A 24,886-nucleotide genomic window follows, 5' to 3' on the forward strand; every position below is an offset into this window, starting at 1 on the left:
TCAGTGGGCGTGGAAATTTGAACCAAATGGGATCATGATCAGCCCAAAGATCATCATGAGCTGGAGGAGACGGCGGAACCAATGCACAATGGGGAAATGCGTTGTGTTTGAGTACAAGTAGACGGCTTAGACTGGAAGGTTGTTGATGGATGGTTTGAGAGATGCAGCCACTGGAGGCCGGCGACTGCGGTGTGGCAGCCACGGGTTGCGGGTGTAGGCAACTTAGCCGAGCCCATGCGGGCAGGTGGGTGGCAGGCAGGATCACAGCGAAGAAATTGTGTGCGCGAGGGACATTGAATTTTATCGTCTATATCAGCTGAGGTTCACTCTTGCAAGAGATGGTACTGTCCAGCAAGAAACCAAGTACTTGAAGGATCCCAGTTCGAGTACATTTCCCCCTCGTTCAACAATCAGCTTGTTCAAACATGTCCAAGTCTCTATCCTCAGCCTGCTCTCGCCATTTCACAAAATCAAACCCCAGCTCCTCTATTGTCCTCACATGGACTCGAGCCTCGCCCTTTTCAGTATATGCGGCCTTGATGTCAGGAAATCGAGACCTCATCCAGACTTGTCTCTGATCCCATCTTGTACCCAGCTTCCCTGCGCCGTCATTCTGCAGTCCATTCTTCTTTCTCGCTTGCAGCGCCCACGCATAGAGCTCGTTGATCTGCGCCGCATCTTCGGGAAACTTCTTGACATGGAAGTACTTGCCATCACCTTTTTTGTGGACTGTTTCGTGCTCCCAGTCTCGCATCTTGGCTGGTGACGGCAAGTCAAGTCGACCACTCCACACCCGAGCCACCACGGCGGCCTGATTCTGGGAGAGTGGGAAGGGAATAACCTTTAGATTGATTACGGGAAATGCCAACGTTGGATGGTCGATGCTGAACAGGTGCTGGTATGTGCCTCTTGCGCGGAAGCCGTCTGTGACCAGGGGAGGCAACACACTGGATAGAAACGGGTATGAATAGAAGTATCCGGTCGCAAACACAACAACATCGACATCCTTCTCAATGCGGCCACTCTTGAACCGCACCGCTTTGGAGGTGTCGTGGTCAGGTGGGAGAAACTCGACGATTTCGTCAACGTCTTCCCTGTACCCCTTTCCAGGCAATACCCCGAACGCCGACACTGATCTTGATGAAAGCAAGACAGGTTTCTGACAGTACTTCCCTATTTGTGCGGCGATATCCAAACCTGAAGCCGAGTTTCCGACCACAATGACTTTTTGATCCCTGAAAACTTCAGGTCTCCGATAAGCTTTGGAGTGAACGATGGCTTCAGGGTACGCCGCATTCCATTTCGCAACACCTTTGATGGCTGGAACATATGGGACGGTGTAGTGTCCGTTGGCCACCACCACCGCGTCGTACACAGTTTGAGAGGCTTCTTTCGTGAGGAGGTTCTGGGCCGTCAAATACCATCTTTCACGCTCGTTACCGTGGTCTTTGACGGGCAGCACATCTATGACCGCTGTATTGAACCGAATCAACTCTCTGACTTCGTCCGCGTAGTGGTCCAGGTACCTCAACACAGCCTGATGACTCGGAAACAGGGGGTCTTCCTCTGGAAACGGCATGTCGGAGAACGCCATGAGGTGTTTGGGTATGTTTGTTTCGAGATAGTCGTACAACGGCGACTCAAACTCTAGGGAGTCTGCGGTGTCGTCCTCGCCATTCTCATTCTCATTCTCACTCTCATCTTGTGTTCTTGGTATTAACACCCGCTGCCCATAGAGCGGATTCGTCTGTGGTATCGGAATTCGCTTGGACCGGTCTGGCAACGAGAGATTCCAGATGCCTCCAACCCGCCCACGCTGCTCGTAGATGTCGATTGCCGCAAACGCCTTTTCGGCCAGCAAGTACTTTGCGCACGAGACGCCCACGGGACCGGCTCCTATTATGGCGATGCGCGATATTGGTGGTATTGAAGAGCTCGTATCGCCGGCATCGCCCATCGTATGTGGGAGACCAGTCGCGAGATATATACCTCGTACCGACTACACGTGCTAATATTTTGCTTTGTCGCTTCTTGAAGTGAAGTGACACAATGCAACGCAAGACGTTAGGGTCGTGGGTGTGATTATGGTTGTAGACTGAATACCATTTACTATTGGCCGATGAAACAAAGTACCAACAACAAAATAGAAAAGAGTACTTTGTATTAATAGTTACTTTGTTCCTGATAGAGTAATGTAGGGTGATAATTATTGCTCAACGAGATCTGCGGGTGTTTACGGGCCGGTCGATCTCGGATGTCGTGGCTCGCTAAGTGGCAAATGAACATGTATATGATTGGCTAGGCAGATACCTATGTACTGTACGAGGGAGCGTATCAAACCATCCATGGATGACGGATACCAAAATTCTATACCTTGTACATACGGGGCAGATATTGTGTCATGGATTCTGGCAATGGGAACGCGGGGGAAATAGTCGTACCTGAACCCGAATACGACGAGAAGCTTAAGTTTGAATTTCACCGTCATTCAAACCCCCAATGGGGCTTTCACCCTCTTCCTCCCCACATTACTCGATTGCGTACTCTTCCTCAGCACGACGCCAAAAAGAGAGGCTGATTCTGACTGCGTGACATTAAATCTACCCCACCACTCGACCACCGACTAAGACAGGGGCAGGGCAGCGCATTTCTACGCCTCTAAAACAAAAGAGTCCGACAAATGGCCCCTCGCACGAGGCAAAGAGCCACATCGTCCGCTGCAACTATAGCTACAGCTACAGACAAAGGCACGAAAGCGAAGGCGAAGGCGAAGGCGAACTCCAAATTAGCGGCGCAAAAGGAGTCCTCGCACCTGGAAGAAACAGGGAAGGGCGAGGCTCGTCCTGACGAGGCTCGGGGCGACGAACCAGATCCTACAAAGACCAAGGAAAAGTCCAAGAGCACTACGAATACAAAAACCACTCCTGCCAACACCACCAACAACACTCTCCCTCCGACCCTCAATCTCGTCTCCCTCACTCGCAAATTCACAGAATTCGCAATCTCCACCCCCAGTTCAACCGCCAAATTGGCGAAATCGCCATCGACATCGACCAAGACCATCCCATGTCAGCGCAGCCATGCAGCGCCTCACCCGACATCACTGATCTTCACGCACGGCGCGGGAGGCGATCTCTCCGCGGCAGCTATGGTGAATTTCTCCCGCGGCTTCGCGGGCACGGGCTCGGCGGTGGTCATGTTTCAGGGGAACATGAACGTCAAGGCCCGGGCGGGGCTGTTTGGAGTGGTTAAGGAATACGAGATTGAGCATGGGTCAGTCATCTCGGCTGATCAAGACAAGGGCAGTCCTCAGGGAAAAAGCAGTGTGAATGTGTCAGGGAAGAAGAGAAAGGTCACTGCGGTCAGCACTAGCACTTCCACTTACTCCGGCTCCCCTCCCACCTCAGTGGCCTATGGCGGACGAAGCATGGGTGCCCGTGCGGCTGTGATCGCATCACACACAGACCACGGCATCAAAACGCTCGTGCTAGCCTCATACCCGCTCGTCGGCCCTGGCGGGGCCATGCGCGACCAGATCCTCCTCGACATCCACGCGGACGTCGACGTGCTGTTCATCTCCGGCGACCACGACACCATGTGTCCACTCGACACCCTAAAAAGCGTCCGGGCGAAGATGAAGGCCCGCACGTGGCGAGTTGTGGTCGAGGGCGCGGATCACGGCATGAACGTCCGCGGAGGGAAGAAGCTCAAGGAAGGGACGGAGAGGGTGGGCGAGGAGTGTGGTCGGATCGCTGCAGAGTGGTTGAGGGAGAGGGATCTGGATAAGCGCGAGATGACGGTGTCTTGGGATGGTGAGACGGGGGTGGTCCGCGGGACGGTATGGGTAGGGCGGCAGACTGGGTCGACACAAGAGCAAGGTGGGACATCGAAACGAGCGAAGACAAAGGACGATAGTAATTCCGGAGACGAACAAGGAGGCGACGAGGCTGCTATGAAAGTCGGAGTGAAGCGGAAGAGGACCAAGAAGTGAGAAAAACTCCGGGGTGCAGATGGAAGCGATTCAAAGTAAAAAGTCCCAGGCATCGCAGCGAAGAGCGCTCGAGGGTCACTCATCCAGCGGATCAGGATGGCGTGCCCTTAATCCAGCTCTATCTTCTGGAAAAAGCACTGCGAAATTTGACGGAAAGTGAGCTCAAACAGAGAAAAGACATGGAGATTTGTAAGAGATACTGTACTTCTCCCTACGCGAGCAGGGTCGGATCCGATGTAGGTGTAATATGATAGGATATTCTGCACGAGCGGCGCTCCATGAGTAAACAAGTAATAGTCTTCGAGATTCCTCGCAGACAGTTGCCGTAGCATGTGTAAATTTCTAGGAGATATCCATAATACTTTCCAATCAATGCCTATCGCTTCGTCTAAAGTACAATTCAAAGTTCAGGTCGCGTTTGTCGTGCAATGAATGAAACCCTCCTTACCCACAAGTAGCAAGATTGCCCAAGCTATTCAATTCCCCGCCCTCAACCGGATCGGATCAGATTGAGACACCGACTGGTACTGGGTGTGGCGCTTGTGGCGGATGAGGAGGATGCTGGCGACGGTCACGGCAGCCATGGTCGCGATGCTCCCTATCGCCAGTCCGCCAAACAGCGCTGGGCCGATGCTCTCCGAGGCGGGCTGACGGGGAGTCGCGGGGAAACTGGGGGTGAAACGTGTTGCGGTAGAGGTCCTTCCCGTCGCCGAAGCAGCGGATGGAGCTGCAGAAGATGTAGCCATAATTGTTGACCCCGTCTCGACGACCGTGATGGAGATGCTCGCTCGGAGCACCGTCATGATATAGTTCTTCTTCGTGGTGCATATCCACGCTGTCGAACCGCCTTCCAGCAGGAGCTGTCCACAGTATGGAGCCCGGCTCGAGCTATAGAAAATATCAGTCAAGCGCAGATGATGGCTGAGCTTGGAGGGTAGAGGCTTTACCAGTCCAAAGTATTTGGTGGCTCCTCGGTCGTCGTGCAGGATGATATGTCAGAGTCGCAGGTTTCAGAGCTCGTGTAATCCCGGCACGTTGTCGCAATATTGGTGCAGTTATACGGGAGACAGCATCCCACGAAAGAATTCAATCGCGCACAGGTGCGTGAGCTCTGACAAGTAAGTGGTATATCTACCGGTCTCTCGAGTCAGTACTGTAACGAATCACGAGAAACAGATACTCCCATGTATCTGGTGAAATGGCACTTCAGCTGAACTTACCATAATCTCCAGAGAGAAACCCACAAGTATCTTTTGGAGCTGGTGCAGAGGTCGTTGCCCGAGGTTGCAGCGATGTCTGATAGACGTACTCTGCATCGTATGGCGGCAGTCCTACTCCGTCGCCGCATACAAACTGTGGCAGTAACACCACAAGGAACGCATAGAGCAGTAACAGCGACGTCCACAGTTGACTGCTGCCGTCGAAGGACATCTCTGTGCCGACCAATAGAGACTTCCTTGCGCTATCTGTGAGTTGCAAAGATGTATATCGACAAGAGAAGACAAACGAACATATCCCGATCTAGAACGTCGCGATGAAAAAGACCTTGGCTTTCAGATACCAGATTCTCATGAGCCCCACGAGACTTAGGACCGAGCCTCTTCTGGATGGTCTTGCTGCGCCGTCGACGATCGAACATGTTGGTTGGTCGTGAAGCGAACGAGGCTCGGCAGCTGAAAGGAAGCTGGGCCAGACCCGAGGTTTCCCATTGGGATTCCAAGACCAAAATACGCGAAATGTATCTTGGCCCTGCACAACTTGACCCCAGCCTTCCTGTTCTATTCATGAACCGATCTGCTTGGCGTGCGCGGCAGACGCAATACCAGCTGGGCTAGAACTTCATGTTCGTGGTAGAAGCGAGAAACCGGCGCCTTGGGGGTGGCGCTCCTCGTGTCCGGTCCACACGGTACGTGCTACAGGAGGCCCAAGGCAGATTAGTGTCCCTCTGTAGTCTTGTCTCTGTTAGTCGTCTTGGGAAAACCAAGAGGCTCTTCGTCGACAAAGCAGACCTCTCAAGTTTGGGATCTTTTCTCCTCATAGCTCTTCCATGCCAGCGACAGACGCCCATGGCCGCTAAACATGGCTCCTCTGATCTCTTTGAGCTGTCAGCGCCGTCCTACTATTCTTCAAGAGACCCGCTATGGGCTGGGACCTCGCTGGACAGACCGCCGGACACAGTGACTGCGCGGCGGCAGGAACCAGGGAAAGTCCTCGATATCGGTCGCTATGGCTTCAGCGTGCTGTCACTCGGCAACCTTGTCATCAGCGGTGCAGTTGGGTTCCTCTGGTTTCTGTGGAAGGCTGACGACCGCAACCATTTCTGGCGATGGATCGTTGCTGGGGGACACATTGCTCAGGCTATTGCCTTGACAGCACTGGTCATTCGATTTGCAGTCTTCGCGCAGGCAGCGTTATGTACATCGATGTTGGCAAGCCTGGCACTGCAAAAGTTCCAGGTCACGCTGCCAAATTCTGTACCAATGACTCTTTTGCAACACCAGAATAATGGACCTCACCAACTTGTCGTCAATCTTTTTGGATCGTGGAAGAAAGGCAAGGCTGGCGTCCTGGGGCTGTTGGCGGTAATTCTCATGTTGACGACAACGGTTGTCCAATTCACCTCGACGATTCTGCTCTCCGACCTACAAATCAGCCCCATTTCGGACGTGGTTCGCGCGTTGTCAATTCCGGCAACCATAAATTGGGATGCTGGGATCTCTTCCCAAGCGACTTGGTCTGGCGACGGGTACATGCTCCTAGCCCCAAGTCAATATCCTGCCTTTGCCGAATACTCGCAAACCGAGGGTCATCGGGAAACGATTGATGGTGTCCACGACACAGGGACCGTGATGCGGGCTTTCATGCCGGTCACCCAGAAGAGTTCGCGGGAAATGCTTCGAAGTTACAAGGGGATCGCCACCACTTTGGACTCCCGGGTTGTCTGTGCGCGGCCTACCATCAAGCGTGCATCCCTCGATATCGGCAACGTCGACGAGTGTGCAGGACCCAGGATCAGCGGCGACGTCTCGACCGACCTAAGCTCGGTCCCGCGGTTTCGCTATCATGAAGACGACAAAGTTACAGAGACCTTCAATTGTGGTACTGCTGTCCCCAACGCGCAGTGGCCCTCAGAGTGGTCCTTGATGAGTTGTCCTGTAACTCAAACAGCCGGCATCATTTCAGCCATGGACAGTATTGACGAGGTACTCGATCCGAGCAGTGGCACGCGATACGGAATGAATACATATATGCTGTATGGTGTAGGTCAAGCCTATCTGCTCGTCAACACCACAGGAAGTTGGGGCCGGTGGCTCAACTACTGCAAGCGACGGAAGATCTTCGACGACGGTGGCGGGCCGACCGTGTCAAATCTCACTTTGGCCTCTGAGCAGGATTACATCGAGAAGGGCGAGTGGCTTGATATTCCCACCAACGACCCGGAGATTACCTTTTCGCTTTCACTTTGCTACAGCGCCTTCAACGTGGTAGACCGTGATATCAGCGCCGACGGTTTGCGGAATCGCACCGAGCCAAACATGGAATGGGACTATGATAACCGCACGTTTAGCACAGACGGAATTCGTCGGCAACTAGGCACCCTCAGACTCAACGACAGCAGCACCCTGTCCTCGCCCAACGATACTCTGGCAGAGCGAGGCATTCTGGCTCTCGCACCGTTTGCGTCGAATGCTTCAGCAGATGGTTGGGTTTCGAATTCCACAACGCGACGCCGATCGCGCACGGGGCAAGCAATTCTGCTCAATGCGAACCTGGGGTGGAAGAATACGGCACTCACATTCTGCTTGGACTGTCAGCCCTCGCTCGAGAACTCTTCGTCAATCTCCGCCACGGGAACTGACGGGTCCAAAGGGCCGTCTTCACTGCACCCACACCATCTAAGCCTCATGACCACCACCCTCAAAGCCACAGGACATCCTGCCTATGCCTTGCAGAGTGTCTTCACCAACTTGTTCTCCATGTCGTATTATGATCTTGCCCTGAAATTCGACGAGCGGGAGGATGTTCAGTCCAGTAGTTTCGTGTTGGCGCTGAGGCCAATGACGTGGAAAGCGTTTGCGAGTGTACTGGTGCTGCTGATCGTCCACCTTGCCCTGATCAGTATTGTGGTCATCTTGTTCGCGAGTCAAGGGGAAGGTGTGATAGGCGGCGGCTGGGCGAGTGTCAACCAACTCCGCAGCCAGTCGTTAAACAGGTGGATTGATGGCCATGCAGCGGGGAAGAGAGATCGATGGGTGGGAAAGGAGATGAAGCGCCGCGGAGACAGAGAGAAATGGGTTGGTGTTGGAGGGAATGGTCGGATTGAGGTTCGAGGGGTCAAGACAACGGGGGTTGATCTGTAACAGAATAAATAATTGCGTGTTCTGACGACGATAATGAAGTTAGCTGTACAAAATAGGCCACACTTATAGATGAAGGAAATCGATCTTCCTGCAAAAACAGGTGGGAACCGGCTGGTGGGGTGGGATCCTTTGGCGAGTCTCGCCAACGATTAGCTTCATCCCCGTGCCCGCTAAAAGTACCCAAGGCCCACCTCGTAAGCTTGAGATCCAGTACTGAGAAATAAAGGTGAAGCCCCCGCGAGAAGATGATCCTTGGGATCAAGAATAGGTGGCTCTCGAATGTGTTAAGCCAATCTGGCTGGGAGGCTCACCCAAGGCTGTCAACTGTCAAGGCTGAGTCAGAAAATCTTCACAGGGACTCATATGTCTTGGCACCCACTTCTATCCCTTGACCTTGACCCCTCGGAAGTACTTCACTTACAGTACGAGATTTCCCGATGAGGCACTGGCTTCCATGATGAGATTCAATGCGCTTCGGCGCTGCAGGACGTCCCTCATCATCTTCCTCCCATCTAAAATCTCTCCCAGGTCAATCTGCCTGCGAAGCGCACCTGCTGCAGACTTGCGAACCCAGTTTCGACTACGTCGTTGCTCGACTCCTCCTGGGAGCCTTATCGGCGCTCAGTTGGGGAATTGGATGTGGCGCAGCCCTGAGGTCCACGCAGGAGGCCCGATGAACACACTCTCCGATATATTCGCACTCGCCATCGTTGTACGTCCACCAGAAAGGGTGATTGCCCTAAACTTGGAGAACGGCGTTCACGAATTCGTGTTTTGCAGTGCATCTACGCCATGACCAAACGTGTCATCTTTGGTGCTTGAAAGAGCAGCTCGGCGAGGGTGAAGAACTCTTAGCAATCATTCTCGGACGCTAGCTGTCTTACTTCGGGGATCCAGAAGCGCTCAACGGCCTCCTTCAGTCTCTCTATAATGGAAACCCAAACAACCCTTGGATCGAGATTTTTCAGGCAGTTCGATCAAACTTTAGTGCGGGCTATCCTCGGGAACCCTTCCCATTATGGCAGCATGAAAACATCGACGACGACTTTAGGGATCTTATTGTGAAGATGGCAAACTTCAACCCAGAAAAAAGGATCACGGCATGGGAGGCATTGGGGCACAAATGGTTCAAGGATGTCTAAATGATTGGCTCTTGATGAGGATGAATGAAATTCCCGGCATTTTAGACACGCCTCAGATCTCCTCTCTATGGCAGTTTCAAGCGCAACCGCGAGTCATTGTCCTCATTGAGGGCAGGTACCAAGGGAAGCGACAATGCTGGGGATCTTGTCTACAGGTAAATGGTCGCTGGACGACAGTCCTGGCGGCCAGAAACGGATTGGCGTGAAACAGCCGGCACCACCAGCAAAAGGAACTGACCGGCCCCAAGCCGCGCGGCAATAATCTCCGCCCCCATATTCCCCACGGTTACCTGATTCTCCTTTTTCGTTGTCCCCTCTGTCCTGTTAGGAGCTCCTCCTCAGCACAGAGACCAAAGGAATGCTGAGGCCAACAGGCGGTGGTTTCAAGTAGCCTTTCGGTGTCTTAGCTGCGTACTGCTCAATTGGCATCATCATGGGCGAGAGCTCCTCAACAACCACAGCGTCGGCTGACTGGACACAGCTTCGATTTGACACGACACCTCTCGACTTACGAAAATACCTCGAGACACATCGCGACTCGCATCTGCAGTCAGACGCACACACCTGTGTGAGTGAACTGGCCGCGTCCACGTGGGAGTACTGGGAGCCAGACTGCTTCGAAAGCCTGTTGAGATCAGCACCCTGGTTGGCCGGCTTCACGGTGGAGGACGGGAATCTGACCCCGGCCAGCCGCGCTCTCGACGTTCTGCCAAACCTATGCACCAGGCTGCTGCTTCGGCTGGATGTAATCCTAGCCAATTGGCTCATCACCTCTGTCTTCAAGACATGGCTACAAGGGTTTAGGAGGAGGATGGATATCAACACGCCAATCGTGCGACCTGCTGAACCGTCGGATGTCGTCAAGACCATCCTTCGCGATGTTCCCATTTCAAGCTCGGCGCTCAGCTCCCTGTGGTGGCAGCTACTGCAGAGCTACTCGGACTTCCGCAAAAATTCGGTCTACCAGATATTCTCGACCAAGGTCGCCGAGTTTTGCCTCGAGGCCGGATGCCCCGCCGTCACACGCAACCCTCCAGAAGATATATACTCACTCCGAAACCATCTGTTCTCCAGCGACTCGGCGGCTCGAGAAGCCGAGCTACGCAAGGAGATTGATGATCTTCGAAACGCCAATCGCTCACAACAGCGCATCATCACAAACCTGGCCTTTAGGCATCTTCTGGAGATGTTACCACCACGAGACGCAAAGGCTGGGAATAGTGCGACAGCAGCCTGGACTGCTTTCTTCCAGACCGGGTTGAAGGAGGCACAGAGGCAGCTTGATCGGGGTGAGTCGGGTCATCCACTGGTTCCCGTCCTGAAAAAGTACCCGAAAATCAAGCAGATCGAGAATGTGGGCACGAATCTCTACGGCACTCTCAGCACCAATATCCACCACTTTTCAGGCCAGTACAAGGTCCTTGATGACCAGTGGAATGCGCTCGAGGTGGATATCCTGAGGGCGATCACACCTCTGGCTGACAATGAGACAGAAGCGGGTGTCGACTGGCAAATGGAAAGATCACGCTATAGAGGGAGTGGCACTCACAGATAGAGAAGCACTGTTGAGGCCTTGTCTCGAAGGGAACGTGGCTGTGAGCAAACGACCCCGGTTCAAGACGTGGTGTGAAGGCGCATTTTCTCTCCTTCTCTGCCTTTTAGCTCGTCAGCTGGACTGATGCGCCCATGCACATGTCCCACCAACCCAACACCCATCCTCCTCAAGCAACACGTTGATCTGCGACGGATATCCCATCGCTCGTCCCTGATGCACCACTGCCTCCTGGCCCACGTGCAGCACTCCATGGGCCGCCAGAACATACGATAAAGCCGCTGCTGCGATCCCTGTGGCTGCGTCTTCAGGATACCCCGAAGCCTTTGGGAACTGTCGTGCCTCGACCTGGACAGAGCTGCTACTGTTACTGCTGCTGTTTCCACCCTGTACCACCGCGTAGGGATACAGGCCCGTCGACCCCAACCGATCACACAAATCCCTGACGCGCGAGAAATCAGGACGAAGACCATTCAGCACGTCCGCGTCGCGCAACCCGATCGCCGTCTTCACCCGGCTTGTGCAAGCATTCTGGATCGCGCGGGGCATTGGTTGCAGTTGCGCCTGATCTATACCGAGCACGGAGAGGATGTCCCCGATTAATGCGCCGTCGGTCACATCCTCGACCGTCCCCTTAGGCTGTGACACAAATACCTTGATGTTTTGCCCAGTGGACCTTTCGTCTCCCCCTTCCTCCCCACGGCGAATGGTGCGCACTAGGCCGGACTTTGTCATGAACCTGAGCTCCGGCGTCTGGGAGGCCCCAAGCTCGTGCATGACCCAAGCCGTTCCCACTGTAGCGTGGCCGCACATTTCCATCTCATGCTCGGGTACAAAGAACCGCAGCTCGAAATCCACGCCGGATCCATCTTTTGGTGGTGGTGGCGGCAGTACAAAAGCACTTTCTCGCTGGTGCCGGTGCGCCACATCGCGCATCTCCTCATCCGTCCAACCCTCGGCGTGGAGAACTATTGGCGCGAGGTTTCCGCCTTCATTACTGTCTGAGGTGAAGACGTTGACGAGGTGGATGCTGTTGCTCATGACGACGGGGATTTTGTCTTTACATGCGAGGGCGAGGAAAATGACGACTGAGGAGGAATGGAAGAGAAGGGAAGAGATATTTTCCTGACATGGACTGACATTTACGACACATGGATCAATCTACATTACGTCTTGATACCTATTCGCCCATTCACGAGGGTAGTATACTCTCCATCCCATAGAATTTCCCAAAGCGGCCTTCCGTATGACGATGATCTGTGTTCCATCCGCCCTATGACGACTCCGAAGTTTCTCATTGCTAGTGTTCCTGATTGGCTCGTCTTGCACGTCTAGTGCGGACGGCTGCTCCGTCATACTGACGGTATCTGCCTTTTCTTACCTTTTCCTTTTCTTTACCTTTCGCTTAGCTTTGTGATGAGGCTTGTACAGGTACGAGGTACTCTATGTATATATGGAGATCCTCCCTCGGAACGGAACCATCTCCGCAGAAGTATGTATCAACGCGCGGCTCTCCCGCTTCCCGCATCACATCCACAGGGCAAAGGGTCGCGGATCTTCCGTCCCTCTCTACCGTATATTTCCTCATCAGGAGATTTATCCTCGGCGTGTTATTCATTCGTCTTGGCCTCTCGTAGACATTGTCAGTTGCTTTATCATGGTACCTAGGAATCTCGGTTTCTCCGCCCTCCTTTGCTCGCAAACTCGCTAAACCCCGTCGACGTCGGGGATGCGTTGGCCCGTTAATTCCATGATCACAGCAGCATTTCTCTGCAGAAACCGTTGCGGGGAACGGAAGGGCCATAAATAAAAGGAAGGAAGGAAGGGAAGAGTATGTTGATCGCTAGGTCCTGGTAACATAGGTAAATATAACTTTGACTCTTACTTATCCTCGCTGTCCACACGCGCACTGTTCCAAGTACTCTTCAACATTCACCGCTTCAGAAAACCCCTACCCCCCGAACCTCTCTATTGTCAAGAGAAACAGGGAAAATAGCAAAGTGTACTACGACTCTCGCTCGAAAGGAGAATAACTAAACATGGCCCAACGCGACAACTACACGTTTGAAAACCACGCTTCCCTACCGGCTGGCCTAGGTGGCACCCTCGCCAGCTACTTCCGGTCATGGGACGACCCGCACTCCAACAACGAGTACCTCGATCTGTTCACGCCCGACAGTGAACTCGTCTTCGGCCCGACCCCTGTCAAGGGCAAAGACGAGATCCGCGCCCTCCGCGAGGCCATGGTCCACCCGATGAACGGGCCCGTCGTCGACCTCGAGCATGCCTTCAAAAAGTGTTTCGTCCTCGCGGGGCTTACTCACGAAGCGCCCGAGGTCATCATCAACGGCACCGTATGGTTCAAGTTGAAGAACGGGCGGCGGGTCGACGCCGATTTCGCCAGCTGGATCGTCTTCAAGAGGCGGGGGGAGGAGCTACAGGCCGTGTTTTACAAGGTGTACATTGACGCGGCGGAGTTGCAGGCTGCGATCAAGGAGATGGTCGCTGCCGAGCAGTAGTGAGTAGTCCAGTGAGTGGTGGGCAGTGAGGAGGGATGAGGATCGAGGATCGAGAGACAGGGGATACTAGACCCCCAATTCACTGAGTTGGAGACAAGGCTCCGAGCATACAACTGAGGCACAATCCGGGCAGAAAGAAGCTACCTAGTAGGGAGGTAGGGAGGTAGGTAGGTAGGTACACAGGTACTTGGTGTATAGAATGACATATTATTACACCTTCGTATTCATAACCGCTTCTTACAAAGTGAGTAATATACCATCACAAGAGATCTCTAGATATATCGAGCCATCTCCGATCCACCTCGAGGACAAAATGTCAAATCATCGTCAACACTGGCAGGCTGGCAGCTGCGAAACCGGCATGGTTCATGACGAGCAACTGCACTGGATCGCCCGCTGAAATCGAGGCACATCACCACAGTACTTCTTCTCAATCTCCTCGTTCCAACCCCACTCATCCTCAAACGGAGAGAGTGTCATCTCCACGACTCCCTTTAGGATATCTCGCTCCTTCTTGTTTTGTACGCGATCAATGATATCATCCAGTAACCATCCTCTTGGCACAAAGTTGGGATTGACGCTCTTCATCAGCTTCTCTCGCTGCTTGTCTGCCGCCGACGCTGTGGTCTCGTCCGTGATATCCCAGTCCTCAACCACCCGCTCCCGCCACGAATCAAGCCACTTCCCGACCTTTTCACGGCCGGATTCGTTCGATTCGTTGAGACCGGTGACACCTTCGCCGTGGAAGAATCTCTCAGCCGTGCTCTTGCACTTCTCTTTTGTGCTGATATCGTCCATCTTGACAGAGGAGAGACGGCGGAAGAAGTGGTTAAAGTCCAGCTCCAATGCTTCCATTGTATCCAGCAGTTCTGAGAACAGCTTGTCAAAGTCACTCTCCTTTTGAGTCTTCAGTCCCAATCGTACCGTCATCAGACGACGATACTCGCTCATAAAAACAGCTTTATACTCGTCCCCGATCTGGTCGATAATGGTCTCGGCGCGCTTGATAAGGATGGGTGCAAAATCTTCATGTACCCCTTTCTCTGCAAAGACTTCGTCGTCCACTTTGTCCCCAGCACCAATCAGTTCACCGAGGGCTTCACCGAGACGAACAAGGTTCCACCAGAAAATGCTCGGCTGTGCGCGGTAACTATACCTCAGCATATGGTCATCGTGATTAGGCGTGTAGGATGGATCGAAGTTGTCCATAAATGCAAACGGCCCATAATCGAGCGACAGACCGTAAATTGACGTGTTGTCGGTGTTGAGCACTCCGTTCATGAACCCATACGCCTGCATCATACCCACAAGCTTGGCGTTTCTTCGAACAATTTCTCGATACAGTCTAGCAAATCGATTCTCCTCGGCGCCTTCTTTGCCTTGGATCTCATCCTTCGGTACACCTCTTGCCGGGTCGAGATGGGCATCCGGGACATCGGCTGGCAAAGCTGCCGGTAGTTTCTCCCACCCACCAAAGACATCTTCAGCAATGTAGGTTGCGACTTTGCGGATCAGATCCCGGTCACCTCTTGACCTCAGGAGGTCAAATGTGCCCAGTCTCAGCCATGTCTGAGCAAAACGGCAGACAATTGCTCCAGGTTCAAGACGTTCCCTGACAACCTCGGACTTGGGGCACAACGTCAACGACAGAGCCCTGGTCGTCGGTATGCCGATGGCATTGAGATATTCGGACACAACAAACTCTCTGATACTCGATCTCAAAACGGCCTTGCCGTCGGCGAAGCGTGAGTAGGGTGTCTTGCCCGCACCTTTCAGCTGTAGCTCGTAACGGACGTTGGTCTTCGGGTTCGTCGTCTCAAACAGCGAGATTGCTCGCCCATCACCCAATTGACCGGCCCACGAACCGAACTGGAAGCCACCGTAGCATTGCGCCCAGGGATATACCCCACCCTTCTCTTCATCCCAGTAGAACTTGTTGCCTGCGACGACCTGTTTGAATTCTTCGGATGGCGCTTCGCTTTCCGCGAGACCAATATCGCGCAGCGCAGCCTTACTGACTGCTAGGAGTTCAGGCTCCTCGGTCGGCTCGGGCCTGACAAATGTGTACAGTGCCCCTCGCACCATGCGGGGACCCAACTTCTGTCGAGGGGCTTTGTGAGAGTCGATCGGCGTCGGGAATTGAGGATCAGGAGGAAGTTTGGAGGTGAAATTATTGGATTTGGGAATATCTGCCAATGTGGCCGTGGCTTCGGAATGGCCGTTGGACCGGGTGCCATTGCTATGGCCGTTTGAAATATGGGAGGACATCTGGGCGAGTCTCATCCGTGATACAGGAGCGGGGTTCTGAGATGGTCGAGGTAGTTTTGGACGAGAAAGACGAGAAATGCGCCGGATGAACATGCAGAAGGCAACAACAAAGATGATAAAGACGAAGATATTGATCAAAATTGGAGGCGTATGATAATTTGAAATATTGCCTCTGGTTTCTTGTCGCATCGTCATCTTGACGGCAAATTGAGCCATTGACAAATTATGCGGAGACACCAGCAGCACCAGCGCGAGGTTTTCTGATGTCATTTCTGGGGAAGCACGGCACGTGCACCGATAGCAGTCTTCAGTGGAGCATTACATTGTCAAGCGCAGTCCGGCAGATCATAGACTCCGAAATGTCAAATGCTTACATGTCTGTATATCCAAGATAGCCACCTGCACCATTGTCCTATGTACCTCATATTACCATGCAAGAACTCAAGCCCAATGCACCTTTACTCCTTCCCCTTGAACTCCCTTTCGCTCTCCTCCATGCCAATTCATGTCGTAAGACCCTCATTACTCCCATCCTGTTCACAGCGCTCCGCAACATACATACATCGTCTCGTCTGGGCATATCATCGTCACTCATCATCCACATCCCCTTTAGCAGCATCACTGTCATCAGTGGCCCGGGCTTTGGACTTCCTCCTTCGGCTCTTCCTCCCACGCCCGCCATTCACCGTGGCAACTGTCGACGTCTTGTCCTCAATAGCTTCGGGGTCAGGCGACGTTGGCGGAGACGAGAATGTTCCCATCTCTTCTTCCATCTTCTCCTTCAGAGCCCTAAGATTTGCAATCGCCTCTCCCTTGGACTTCAAGTCAACCTGGAGCTTGTCAAGTTCCTGGGCAGCTTCATCCGACTGCTGCTTGAATTCTTGCTCCCGCGCTTCGAGGTGCTTGGCTGCCTCTTCCTTTGATGCCTCCGATGATGTTTTGAGCGCCTCGATTTCCTGTGTCAAGGAGCTAACCTTAGCCTCGGTCTCATTTACCCGCTGCTCGGCTTCGTCCTTGCTGGTGGTCAAAGCTGCGATGGCTTTCTCCTTGGCTTCCAGGTCCTCTGACATCTTGCTAAGCTCGATCGCTTGAGCCTTGAGGGACTCGATCTCAGCCTCGAGCTCTTTCAAGTGAGCACTCGACTCGTCCCCAGCCTTCTTGGCAGCTTCTAGGTTCGCTTCTGTCTCTTGGAGTCGGGCCTCAAGGTCCGATTTGGAGGTCAGAGCCGCGCCTAGTTCGGCCTCTTTGGATTCAAGGTCTTTCGATGACTGCTCGGCAATATTGAGCTTCTCCTGCTGGGTCGACTCAAGTTCTGCCTGGACTGCAGCCAACTTGTCTCTGACTGCTTGAAGCTCCTGCTCGGTGTTTGCTTTGTTCTCTTCGGCTTCTTTGATCTTTCCCTCCAATTCGACTTTGGCTGCCTCGATTTCTGTGACGCGCTGCTCGGCTGCGGCGGTGGCGCTTTCTGCCTCGCTCAACTTCGACCCAAGGGCAGCTTTGGCCTCCTCGGCGGTCTCGACTTCCTTTTTGATTTCGTCAAGCGCATCTTCGGCGGATTTTTGCTCAGCCAACGCTGTGGCCAGCTTCGTCTCAAGTTCCTCTTTTGCCTTGGCTGCCTCCTCCTCCGAAGCGCTCTGCTTCGCTTGCGTATCGGCCAGTTTCTGCTCAAATTCACTGGTTAAGGTATCAGCGTCAGCTTGTGCTTTTGACAGAGCTTCTTGAGTAGCTTTCAGGGCATCGTCTGCCTCAGCGAGCTTGTCATCCATTTCGGACTTGGATTGGTCTGCTTCTGCACGAACCTTTTCTAGCGATTCCTGAGCTTCCTGGTGAGAAGCTTCAGAAGCGGCCAATTTTGCTTCGAGTTCTGCCACAGACGCTGCCGCCTCTTCCTTTGCTTTCTCAGAGGCTTCCTTGGTGGACGCAAGTTCCTGTTTAAGTCCATCCACGGCTGACACGTGCTCTTGCTGTAGCTTTTCCACCTCACTCTCAGCCACCGCTTTGGCACTTTCGACGTCCTCAAGCTTCTTCGTCAGCTCATTCTTAGACTCCTCAATTGAATGCACCTGCGATTCGAGAGCAGCGGATTTCTCTTGGAGAGCAGTATGCTCGGCCTCCAGTTCATCAAGCTTCTTACATTTCTCCGTCAGCTCTTCATTGGTGTCATGAACTGATTTCAGCTCTCCTTCCAAAGTGGCAACCTTCTCTTCTGCGCTGTGCTGAGCGGCCTCCACCTCTCCGCATTTCGCTGTCAATTCGTCATGAGAGTCCTTGAGCGCTTTGAGTTGTTCTTCCAAGGCCTTGACTTTCTCTTCCGCAGCTTGGCGATCGGCCTCCACTTCCTCGAGCTTTCCACATTTATTTTGGAGTTCTTCGTTAGACTCTTGAAGCGACTTTACCTCTGTCTCGAGGCCAGTGTATTTCTCTTCCGCCGACTGAAGGCTAGCTTGTGCTTCCTCAAGCTGCTTCTGTGCGGTCGCTTTGGCCTCTTCAAGCTCGCTAGAAAGTCTGGAACTCTCCGCTTCGAGACCCTCAACTTTCTCCTCGAGCTCTTTCTTAGCTGCGTCAGCAGTTTCGATAGCTTCGGCCAACCTGGCCTTCTCTGCCTCGAGATTGGATATCTCGCCCTTGGCAGTGGCCAGTTCTTCGGTGAGGTTTGCTTTTTGTGCTTCGTACTCTTCGGCTTCGGCCTGCTTCGATGCTGTAATGGAAGCAACCTCGGACTCGAGAGATTGGACCTGCTCCTTGAGGGAGGTTATGCTATCTAATGCCTCGTCTAGCGAAGCTTGAGCCGTACGATGAGAACTGGAAGCATCCTCAAGATCCTTGGTGAGTTGCTCATTCTGTTCTTTCGTTGTTGCATGGTTTGAGGTCTCTGATGCAAGGCTTTCCTTCAGCGTTTCAACCTCAGCAAGGACAGATTTATGCAAGTCTTCTGCCTCGACAGCACGAGATTCGGCTTCTGTGGTGGCAGCTTTATGTCGATCGATCTCCTCGAGTGCGGAAGCATGCTTCTCTTCTGCTTCTGTGGCGCGCCTTTCAGCCTCGGTCACAGCGGCCTTATGTTGTTCAATCTCCTCGAGGGCAGAGGCGTGCTTCCCCTCTGCTTCAGCGGCGCGCGCTTCGGTTTCTTTCAGCTTTTCGTCCGCCTCCGCTGCGGCTGCCTTGTGAGTTTCCAACTCCTCTAATGCGGAAGCATGTTTCTGTTCCGCATCGACAGCACGCGACTCGGCCTCAGTGGTGGCGGCTTTATGTTGATCGATCTCCTCGAGTGCGGAGGCGTGCTTCTCTTCCGCTTCGGCAGCACGAGAGTGAGCATCGGCCGCGGCAGTCTTCTGCTGCTCGAGCTCCTCAAGCACCGCTGTATGCTTCTCCTCGGCCTCGGTAGCACGTGCCTCTGCTTCTTTGTGTCTTGTTTCAGCGTCCGCCACAGCGGCAACATGGCGATCTATGTCCGTAAGAAGGTTGGCAGAACGTTCTTTTTCTGCCTCGTGGTCCTCTTTGAGCTGGGAGTAACCTTCAAGCTCCGTCGTGAGTTGCGTGATCCGCGACTCGGCTCCGTCCAAGGCATTTTTGGTTCCTTCAATCTCACTTTGTAGCTCCCCGAGCTTGGCCTGCGTGCTCTCCAATTCTTGCTTGGAGGTCTCGTGATCCGCTTTGAGCTGCTCATGGTCTTCGAGCTGAGCGGTCAATTGGCCAATCTTCGCTTCGGCTTCTTCGAGATCCTGCTTGCAACTTTGCAGGACCTCAAGCTCGGCAGAAAGATCTGCAACCTTGGATTGGATGTCTTCGAGTTCTTGCTTGCACGATTCATGGTCTGCTTTGAGCTGGTTGTGGTTTTCAAGCTCGGCAGAAAGTTGGCCAATCTTTGTTTCTGCCGCTTCCAGGTCACTCTTGCAGGTATTGAAGGGTTCGAGCTCTGCAGTCAAATCTGCAACCTTAGCAGTGGCGCTCTCGAGTTCTTGTGTCTGCACCTCGTGCTCGGCTTTCAGCTGAGCGAATTCCTCGAGCTCGGCGGACAGTTGAGCAACCTGCGCCTCTGCACTCTGCCGTGCAACCTGCGATGTAGAGAGTTCCGTAGCTAAATCCGCAACCCGGGCTTGAGAGCCTTCGAGATCTTGTTTGCAGGCCTCAAATGTTTCAAGCTCGAGCACGAGCTGGGCGATTTTCTCTTCCAGAGCAGCCTTTGATTCTACGTGAGTTTGCACCTCGTCCGTGAGATCAGCATTCTGGTTTCGAACACTGGTGAGCTCATCCAAGACTATCTGATGTGCTGATTGGTCGGCCTCCCTCTCCCGAGATGAGGTGTCGAGGGCGTCTTTGGTCGTAGTGAGCTCTGCGACGTGTGCTTCGAGTTGGGCCTCTAGATCCGCCCGAATCGACGCGAGAGAAGTGTTGGCCTCTTCTATTGCACGAGAGGAGGTCGTTTGGAGGTCTTCATACCGTTTGGTATGATCCTCAATGCTCAGTTCGGCATTTTGTAGACCTGAACGGGTAGCATTCAACTCGTCAGTGAGAGAAGCGATTTGGGATTCGAGCTCGGCTCTCAGTGTTGCGTTGGCCTTCTCGGTCTCTTCTAGTGCCGTCGTTGAGGCCAGTTGGACGCTTTTGAGTGATTCGGTAGTCTCGACAATAGCATTCTTTGCGGCTTCGAGATCGGTATTCAGAGAGGCGAGTTCAGCACGCAGGGCGGAGACCTCGTTTTCGTAGGTGACCTTCATCCGCTCATTCGCTGCGCGAGAGTCCAGGAGCTCCTGTGACAAAATGGCGACTCTTGACCTGTATTTGTGGTGTACACTGTCCAAAGCTGCCTGATGCTCACGGTTACACTCTTCCTTGACGAGATCTCGTTCGGCTTTCTGAGCATCTCTGATTTGCTGCACGACGACGGCCACCATAGTCTCCTCCAGCGAAGCTTTCAGTCGTCGTAGAGCAGACTCTTTCTCCTTGTAACGTCTCTCCATCTTTTGTGTGTTTTTCTCCAAGTTTGACAGCTCGTGGTCCTGAGACATGACCATCTCCCTGGCCTCCTCGAGATTCTGGCGACATTGTTGCAGTTCACCCTGAAGGATTTCAATCTCTGACAGTGGAGGTTGCGTGGAGTCTGGTACGACCGGAGACCCGTCGTCGGAACCTTCTGAGAGCGGCGAATCGGGGTGGAAGAAGCGGTTGTATACCCTTCGCAAGCTCGAGGACCGTTTTGTGCCTGCTGGAGGCCGGGCTCTTGTCTGGGATAGTCGTCGTAAACGTTTTTCGGATGCCATGATGTCGAGGGTTGGGAAAGATGCGGTGCTGCAGTGTAACTAAGTACTGTGTGGTGGAGAAGAGTTTGGACGAAGAGGCGGTGACGCTGGGACTGTTTCACGTTTGCGTCTGCGTCTGCATGTGCAGGAACCTTTTTAAGCGAACATGGAGATGAGAGAAGTCTCTAGAGGTGAGGGCCGCAGAGATACTTGAACTAGACCATAGTGTCCCCATTTTGGCAAACCTGCGACTAGGTAGCGTGACAGTCTTGTCGTTTGTAGCAATTGGAATTGTGTCGTCCATTGTGGGTTCATCGGGCAGCAAAAGGTACAAACGAAGAAGCAGCGGTAAAATGAAGCTCGGACACGTCGCGGAGGATTAAAGGTTCGGTTAAGGACCCTGCATCGCTGATAGGGCGCATTGCTGGTGGCTGTGGGTTATCGCAAGATTCCTGTTGGGCCAGCAAATGTTTGTCTATGTTTGCCCATGTGACGGGAACAACTAGGCGGTTGGGTGGCTACAGCGATGAAGAGGAGTTGATTCGTAAGGAGGAGAGAATCAGGAAATACCGCAACAGTTCCAGATGCTCTCCATGACAGCGATAGTGAAGCATGTGAGGTCAGAAGCCGAACCCTTGGTAACTGCGACATGGACTGATGCCTAGTGATCTACACGAGGTTGAATTTCAGGGTTCTAGGGATCCAGAACTTTACATAGCTCGATAGGTATGCGGCAGCTGCCGCTGTGGTGGGGGTTTGCTTGTTTTTCTACCAGGGGTAATAGAGCTGCTAGGGGTGCTAAGGACTGCTGTTGTGGCTACCTAGGTACTTTGTGATGAGGGGCACGGGGGCTAAGGTTAAAGGCGTGCGGGCCGGTGCCTGGTGCTGCGTGAACTTCAGTTAAAGTTTTGCCAGCCGGCGATGCTCTTCCCGATGAGTCGGTGACCCCTGGCCCCCCTCGTGCCCTCTTCCCGCTTTGTCCACAATGATAATTGCTGCCCATTACAGCCCACCCAGCGTAGGCTTAGAATCTGCCTAGGCATCTCCCTCCAACGCAGCAACATGCCAGGCTCGTTCTCTCTCGGGTCGGCATTGCTCCTTTCTTTGCCACGATCCCATCATGTGCCAGTATCTCAACCTGGCCAATGCTGCTTCACTCGACTTCACAAATCAACGTCTCTCACATCCACACTGGCAATCAAGATTGGATGCACAGTTTGCAAGCGATGTTCCTGCCCAAACCCATTCATCCATCTTGGATATTGTGAGTCACGCACCAACGCGTTGACGGTGCTTGTATTAGCAGTGATTGCGACTTCCAGTGTTTCCTAGCACTCGCCTTCCAAGATGGAGATGTTGCATCATTCTGCCATTAACGCTTACAAACATTTATTCATGTCCCCCGAAGGAAGACGGGCACACGGGCAAGACGGGTCAGCTGGGTAACAACACACTTAGCAAAGCTACCCGAGGTGTGCCAACTACTGTTTCCAGCCTTCTGACTCTTTGTGGTCTTCGCGAGGCTGTACCTCCTTTCGGAGAATTATTGTGCCGGGCACACCAGTGTGCCAGTGCATCAACTTTGAGCTGGAGGGGCCAGTCTCGATAGTTGCGCCTGGATCTACTCGCCACGAGTAATCATAGACATCTCGGCACTAGTCATAATCAAGGGGCAGTCCAAACAGTCTGATGGCGTTGCGGTACCCAATATCCCTCCAGTTCTCATCAGATATAGGTACTGTCTCAAACCAGGCTCTCATCTCAGCGATTGACTCATAGGGATAGTCCACGGCAAACATGATATTCTCCACTCTCGATTCTGCCATCAGATTCATCAGGGCTGCGGTTCTGGGCATGCCGCTGGTGTTCGGCAAGATGTTCTGCTGGAAGTAATCCTGGAATCGCTTCTTTTTGGGACCTTGCGCCTCTGGGGTGACCAGTCAGTCGCAGCTTGAATGTGAAAAGAATTTTCGGCGCTAGGGTTAAAGAATAAAAGGTCACCGCACTTACCAGCATTGTAGAGACGGAATGTGGAGTCCGTTCTGGGTAAGATCCAAGATAACCCCTCGCCCATATGACCCAGACAAATCTTCAACTTAGGAAACCGGTCAAACACACCACTGTACATCAGCCTCAGGACGTGCTCGACCGTCTCTCTCCCAAAACCATACGGGGCACCGTGGAAGATGGGCATATCCTCCAACACTTTGATATTGCTGGCCAGCGGCACGCGGGGGTGGATGAAGATGGGCTTTTGCAGGCGCTCGGAGACTTCCCACAATTTGTCAAACTGCGGATCATCGAGGTACAATCCCTTGGTAGGGTCCGCGGTATTTGTGAAGCCGTTGATCATGGCCCCGACAAAGCCGTACTCCTTGACACAGCGCTCCAGTTCCACCGCGGCGGCCTCGCCACTCTGCGTCGGCAGCGTCGCAAAGGCGAAGAACCGGTCAGGGTATTTCTGGCAGTAGTTCTCGTAGACGAACTGGTTCGACTTGCGGCACCACTCGAGCTGCTCTTCCAGGTCCACAAACGCCTGGGCCGTCGGCTGATTCATCGAGATGACCTGCGCGCCGATGTTGTTGGCGTCCATGATCTTGACCCGTAGGGCTATGTCGCCCAGCCGGTCCTTGAGCCCGGCCACATACGAGGGCTTGAAGACCCCAAATGTCGACGAGATCGCCGGCGTGGGGTACGGCGACACGGCGTGCTCTTCCAGACATACCAGACGGGCCTGTTTCCGCGTCTGTAAAAGGGGCGTGTACTCGGACTCGGGCCGTCCTTCGAGGATGAGAGTGTTGCCAGCATCCGCAACCTGGGTTGCGTCTTCGCCCATGATGGCTTGCTTGCTGGAGCTGGGCTTCGATGTATGTACACCACTCGTATTCTTAGTTTTCTTGTCTATACTTCGTACTTGCTCTCGGTAGCACCGCTACCTACCAGTCCTGTAAGTGTCGAAAGAGCTAGATTTGTCTATCTCGGTATCGAAAACTCCTGTCATATACTCGTACTGTGAATTCTGCGTGTGTACATATGTAAAGGCATTTCTGGGGATAGGCCGGGAACATCGGCAAAGGATCCCGATGATGGGGTTTTTTCAGCGAGCGCAATGGTGGACATCAGCGGACATTACACTTAACTTCAAAGGATCTCAAACAGGTACCGAGTAGAGTAGAAATTCCGTGGTGGGAGGTCTGAGTATGGCTGTTATCAATGACAAATTCTCTTCGTACCATTTGCATTTAGAGAGATTTGCCCTATAAGATAGATAGATGTATGCCGTTATCATTCCCCAGCAGTGTCAACAGACCATGGTAATCGCAGCAATGTAGTGTCATAATGTCCCATAGTTCAATACATCTCGACTACAAGTACAACGAGACTCGAACTGATGATCCCGCGCAATTGGCGATAATATGGCCACTTGCGATGGATGGTAAAAAGCCTTTCCTAAACCAGACCCACCGCTGAGACTCGTGTCATCCATGTTTCGTCCACAACGGCACCGATCAAGTATTTTCATAGTACTGTACCATAGAAAATTAGTGAATATCATGCCTCGCGGAGAGGTCATTATCTTACTGTGTTATGGTATCAAGAGTCTGAGTTTGTGCTTCCGCTCTCCACCCAAACACTCAGCCACAGTCTGTCTCGAAACGCTGGCAGTGGAGGAGACCGGTTGGTGGGTGAGGTCACCTCAAGCAGATCCTTCATCATCTGGCCTCTTTGCGAAAGCTGAAACTTAACGACTGTCTTTCGTGCCGAGAAGTAGAGGAGAATGCATTTCTGAGAGGTATATATTACTGGAGTGGT

General features: G+C 53.1%; 10 protein-coding genes across 10 annotated transcripts; 4 read left to right on the forward strand and 6 right to left on the reverse strand.

Moving 5' to 3' along the window:
- Positions 1-403: 403 nt before the first annotated feature.
- AYO20_02820 (hypothetical protein) lies at positions 404-1,957 on the reverse strand (the record flags this gene model as incomplete). The annotated part of the gene is made up of 1 exon (XM_022641124.1): positions 404-1,957. One exon carries the CDS (start codon positions 1,955-1,957, stop codon positions 404-406), a length of 1,554 nt encoding a protein of 517 aa, XP_022502999.1.
- A 723-nt stretch (positions 1,958-2,680) lies between these two features.
- AYO20_02821 (hypothetical protein) lies at positions 2,681-3,991 on the forward strand (the record flags this gene model as incomplete). The annotated part of the gene is made up of 1 exon (XM_022641125.1): positions 2,681-3,991. One exon carries the CDS (start codon positions 2,681-2,683, stop codon positions 3,989-3,991), a length of 1,311 nt encoding a protein of 436 aa, XP_022503000.1.
- Positions 3,992-4,467: 476 nt separating this feature from the next.
- Positions 4,468-5,422, reverse strand: AYO20_02822 (hypothetical protein; the record flags this gene model as incomplete). Its single annotated transcript, XM_022641126.1, has 3 exons — positions 4,468-4,879; positions 4,939-5,122; positions 5,212-5,422. 3 exons carry the CDS (start codon positions 5,420-5,422, stop codon positions 4,468-4,470), a joined length of 807 nt encoding a protein of 268 aa, XP_022503001.1.
- A 635-nt stretch (positions 5,423-6,057) lies between these two features.
- Positions 6,058-8,352, forward strand: AYO20_02823 (hypothetical protein; the record flags this gene model as incomplete). Its single annotated transcript, XM_022641127.1, has 1 exon — positions 6,058-8,352. The coding sequence occupies one exon, from the start codon at positions 6,058-6,060 to the stop codon at positions 8,350-8,352; it is 2,295 nt and encodes a 764-aa protein (XP_022503002.1).
- A 1,575-nt stretch (positions 8,353-9,927) lies between these two features.
- AYO20_02824 (hypothetical protein) lies at positions 9,928-11,049 on the forward strand (the record flags this gene model as incomplete). Its single annotated transcript, XM_022641128.1, has 1 exon — positions 9,928-11,049. One exon carries the CDS (start codon positions 9,928-9,930, stop codon positions 11,047-11,049), a length of 1,122 nt encoding a protein of 373 aa, XP_022503003.1.
- Positions 11,050-11,160: 111 nt separating this feature from the next.
- AYO20_02825 (hypothetical protein) lies at positions 11,161-12,087 on the reverse strand (the record flags this gene model as incomplete). Its single annotated transcript, XM_022641129.1, has 1 exon — positions 11,161-12,087. One exon carries the CDS (start codon positions 12,085-12,087, stop codon positions 11,161-11,163), a length of 927 nt encoding a protein of 308 aa, XP_022503004.1.
- Positions 12,088-13,085: 998 nt separating this feature from the next.
- Positions 13,086-13,565, forward strand: AYO20_02826 (hypothetical protein; the record flags this gene model as incomplete). The annotated part of the gene is made up of 1 exon (XM_022641130.1): positions 13,086-13,565. One exon carries the CDS (start codon positions 13,086-13,088, stop codon positions 13,563-13,565), a length of 480 nt encoding a protein of 159 aa, XP_022503005.1.
- Positions 13,566-13,931: 366 nt separating this feature from the next.
- AYO20_02827 (hypothetical protein) lies at positions 13,932-16,103 on the reverse strand (the record flags this gene model as incomplete). The annotated part of the gene is made up of 1 exon (XM_022641131.1): positions 13,932-16,103. One exon carries the CDS (start codon positions 16,101-16,103, stop codon positions 13,932-13,934), a length of 2,172 nt encoding a protein of 723 aa, XP_022503006.1.
- A 317-nt stretch (positions 16,104-16,420) lies between these two features.
- Positions 16,421-21,094, reverse strand: AYO20_02828 (hypothetical protein; the record flags this gene model as incomplete). The annotated part of the gene is made up of 1 exon (XM_022641132.1): positions 16,421-21,094. The coding sequence occupies one exon, from the start codon at positions 21,092-21,094 to the stop codon at positions 16,421-16,423; it is 4,674 nt and encodes a 1,557-aa protein (XP_022503007.1).
- Positions 21,095-22,728: 1,634 nt separating this feature from the next.
- Positions 22,729-23,909, reverse strand: AYO20_02829 (hypothetical protein; the record flags this gene model as incomplete). Its single annotated transcript, XM_022641133.1, has 2 exons — positions 22,729-23,000; positions 23,084-23,909. 2 exons carry the CDS (start codon positions 23,907-23,909, stop codon positions 22,729-22,731), a joined length of 1,098 nt encoding a protein of 365 aa, XP_022503008.1.
- Between the last annotated feature and the right edge of the window lie 977 nt (positions 23,910-24,886).

This window comes from Fonsecaea nubica, assembly GCF_001646965.1.
Source record: "Fonsecaea nubica strain CBS 269.64 chromosome Unknown Scaff12, whole genome shotgun sequence".
Taxonomy (NCBI): Eukaryota; Fungi; Ascomycota; class Eurotiomycetes; order Chaetothyriales; family Herpotrichiellaceae; genus Fonsecaea; species Fonsecaea nubica.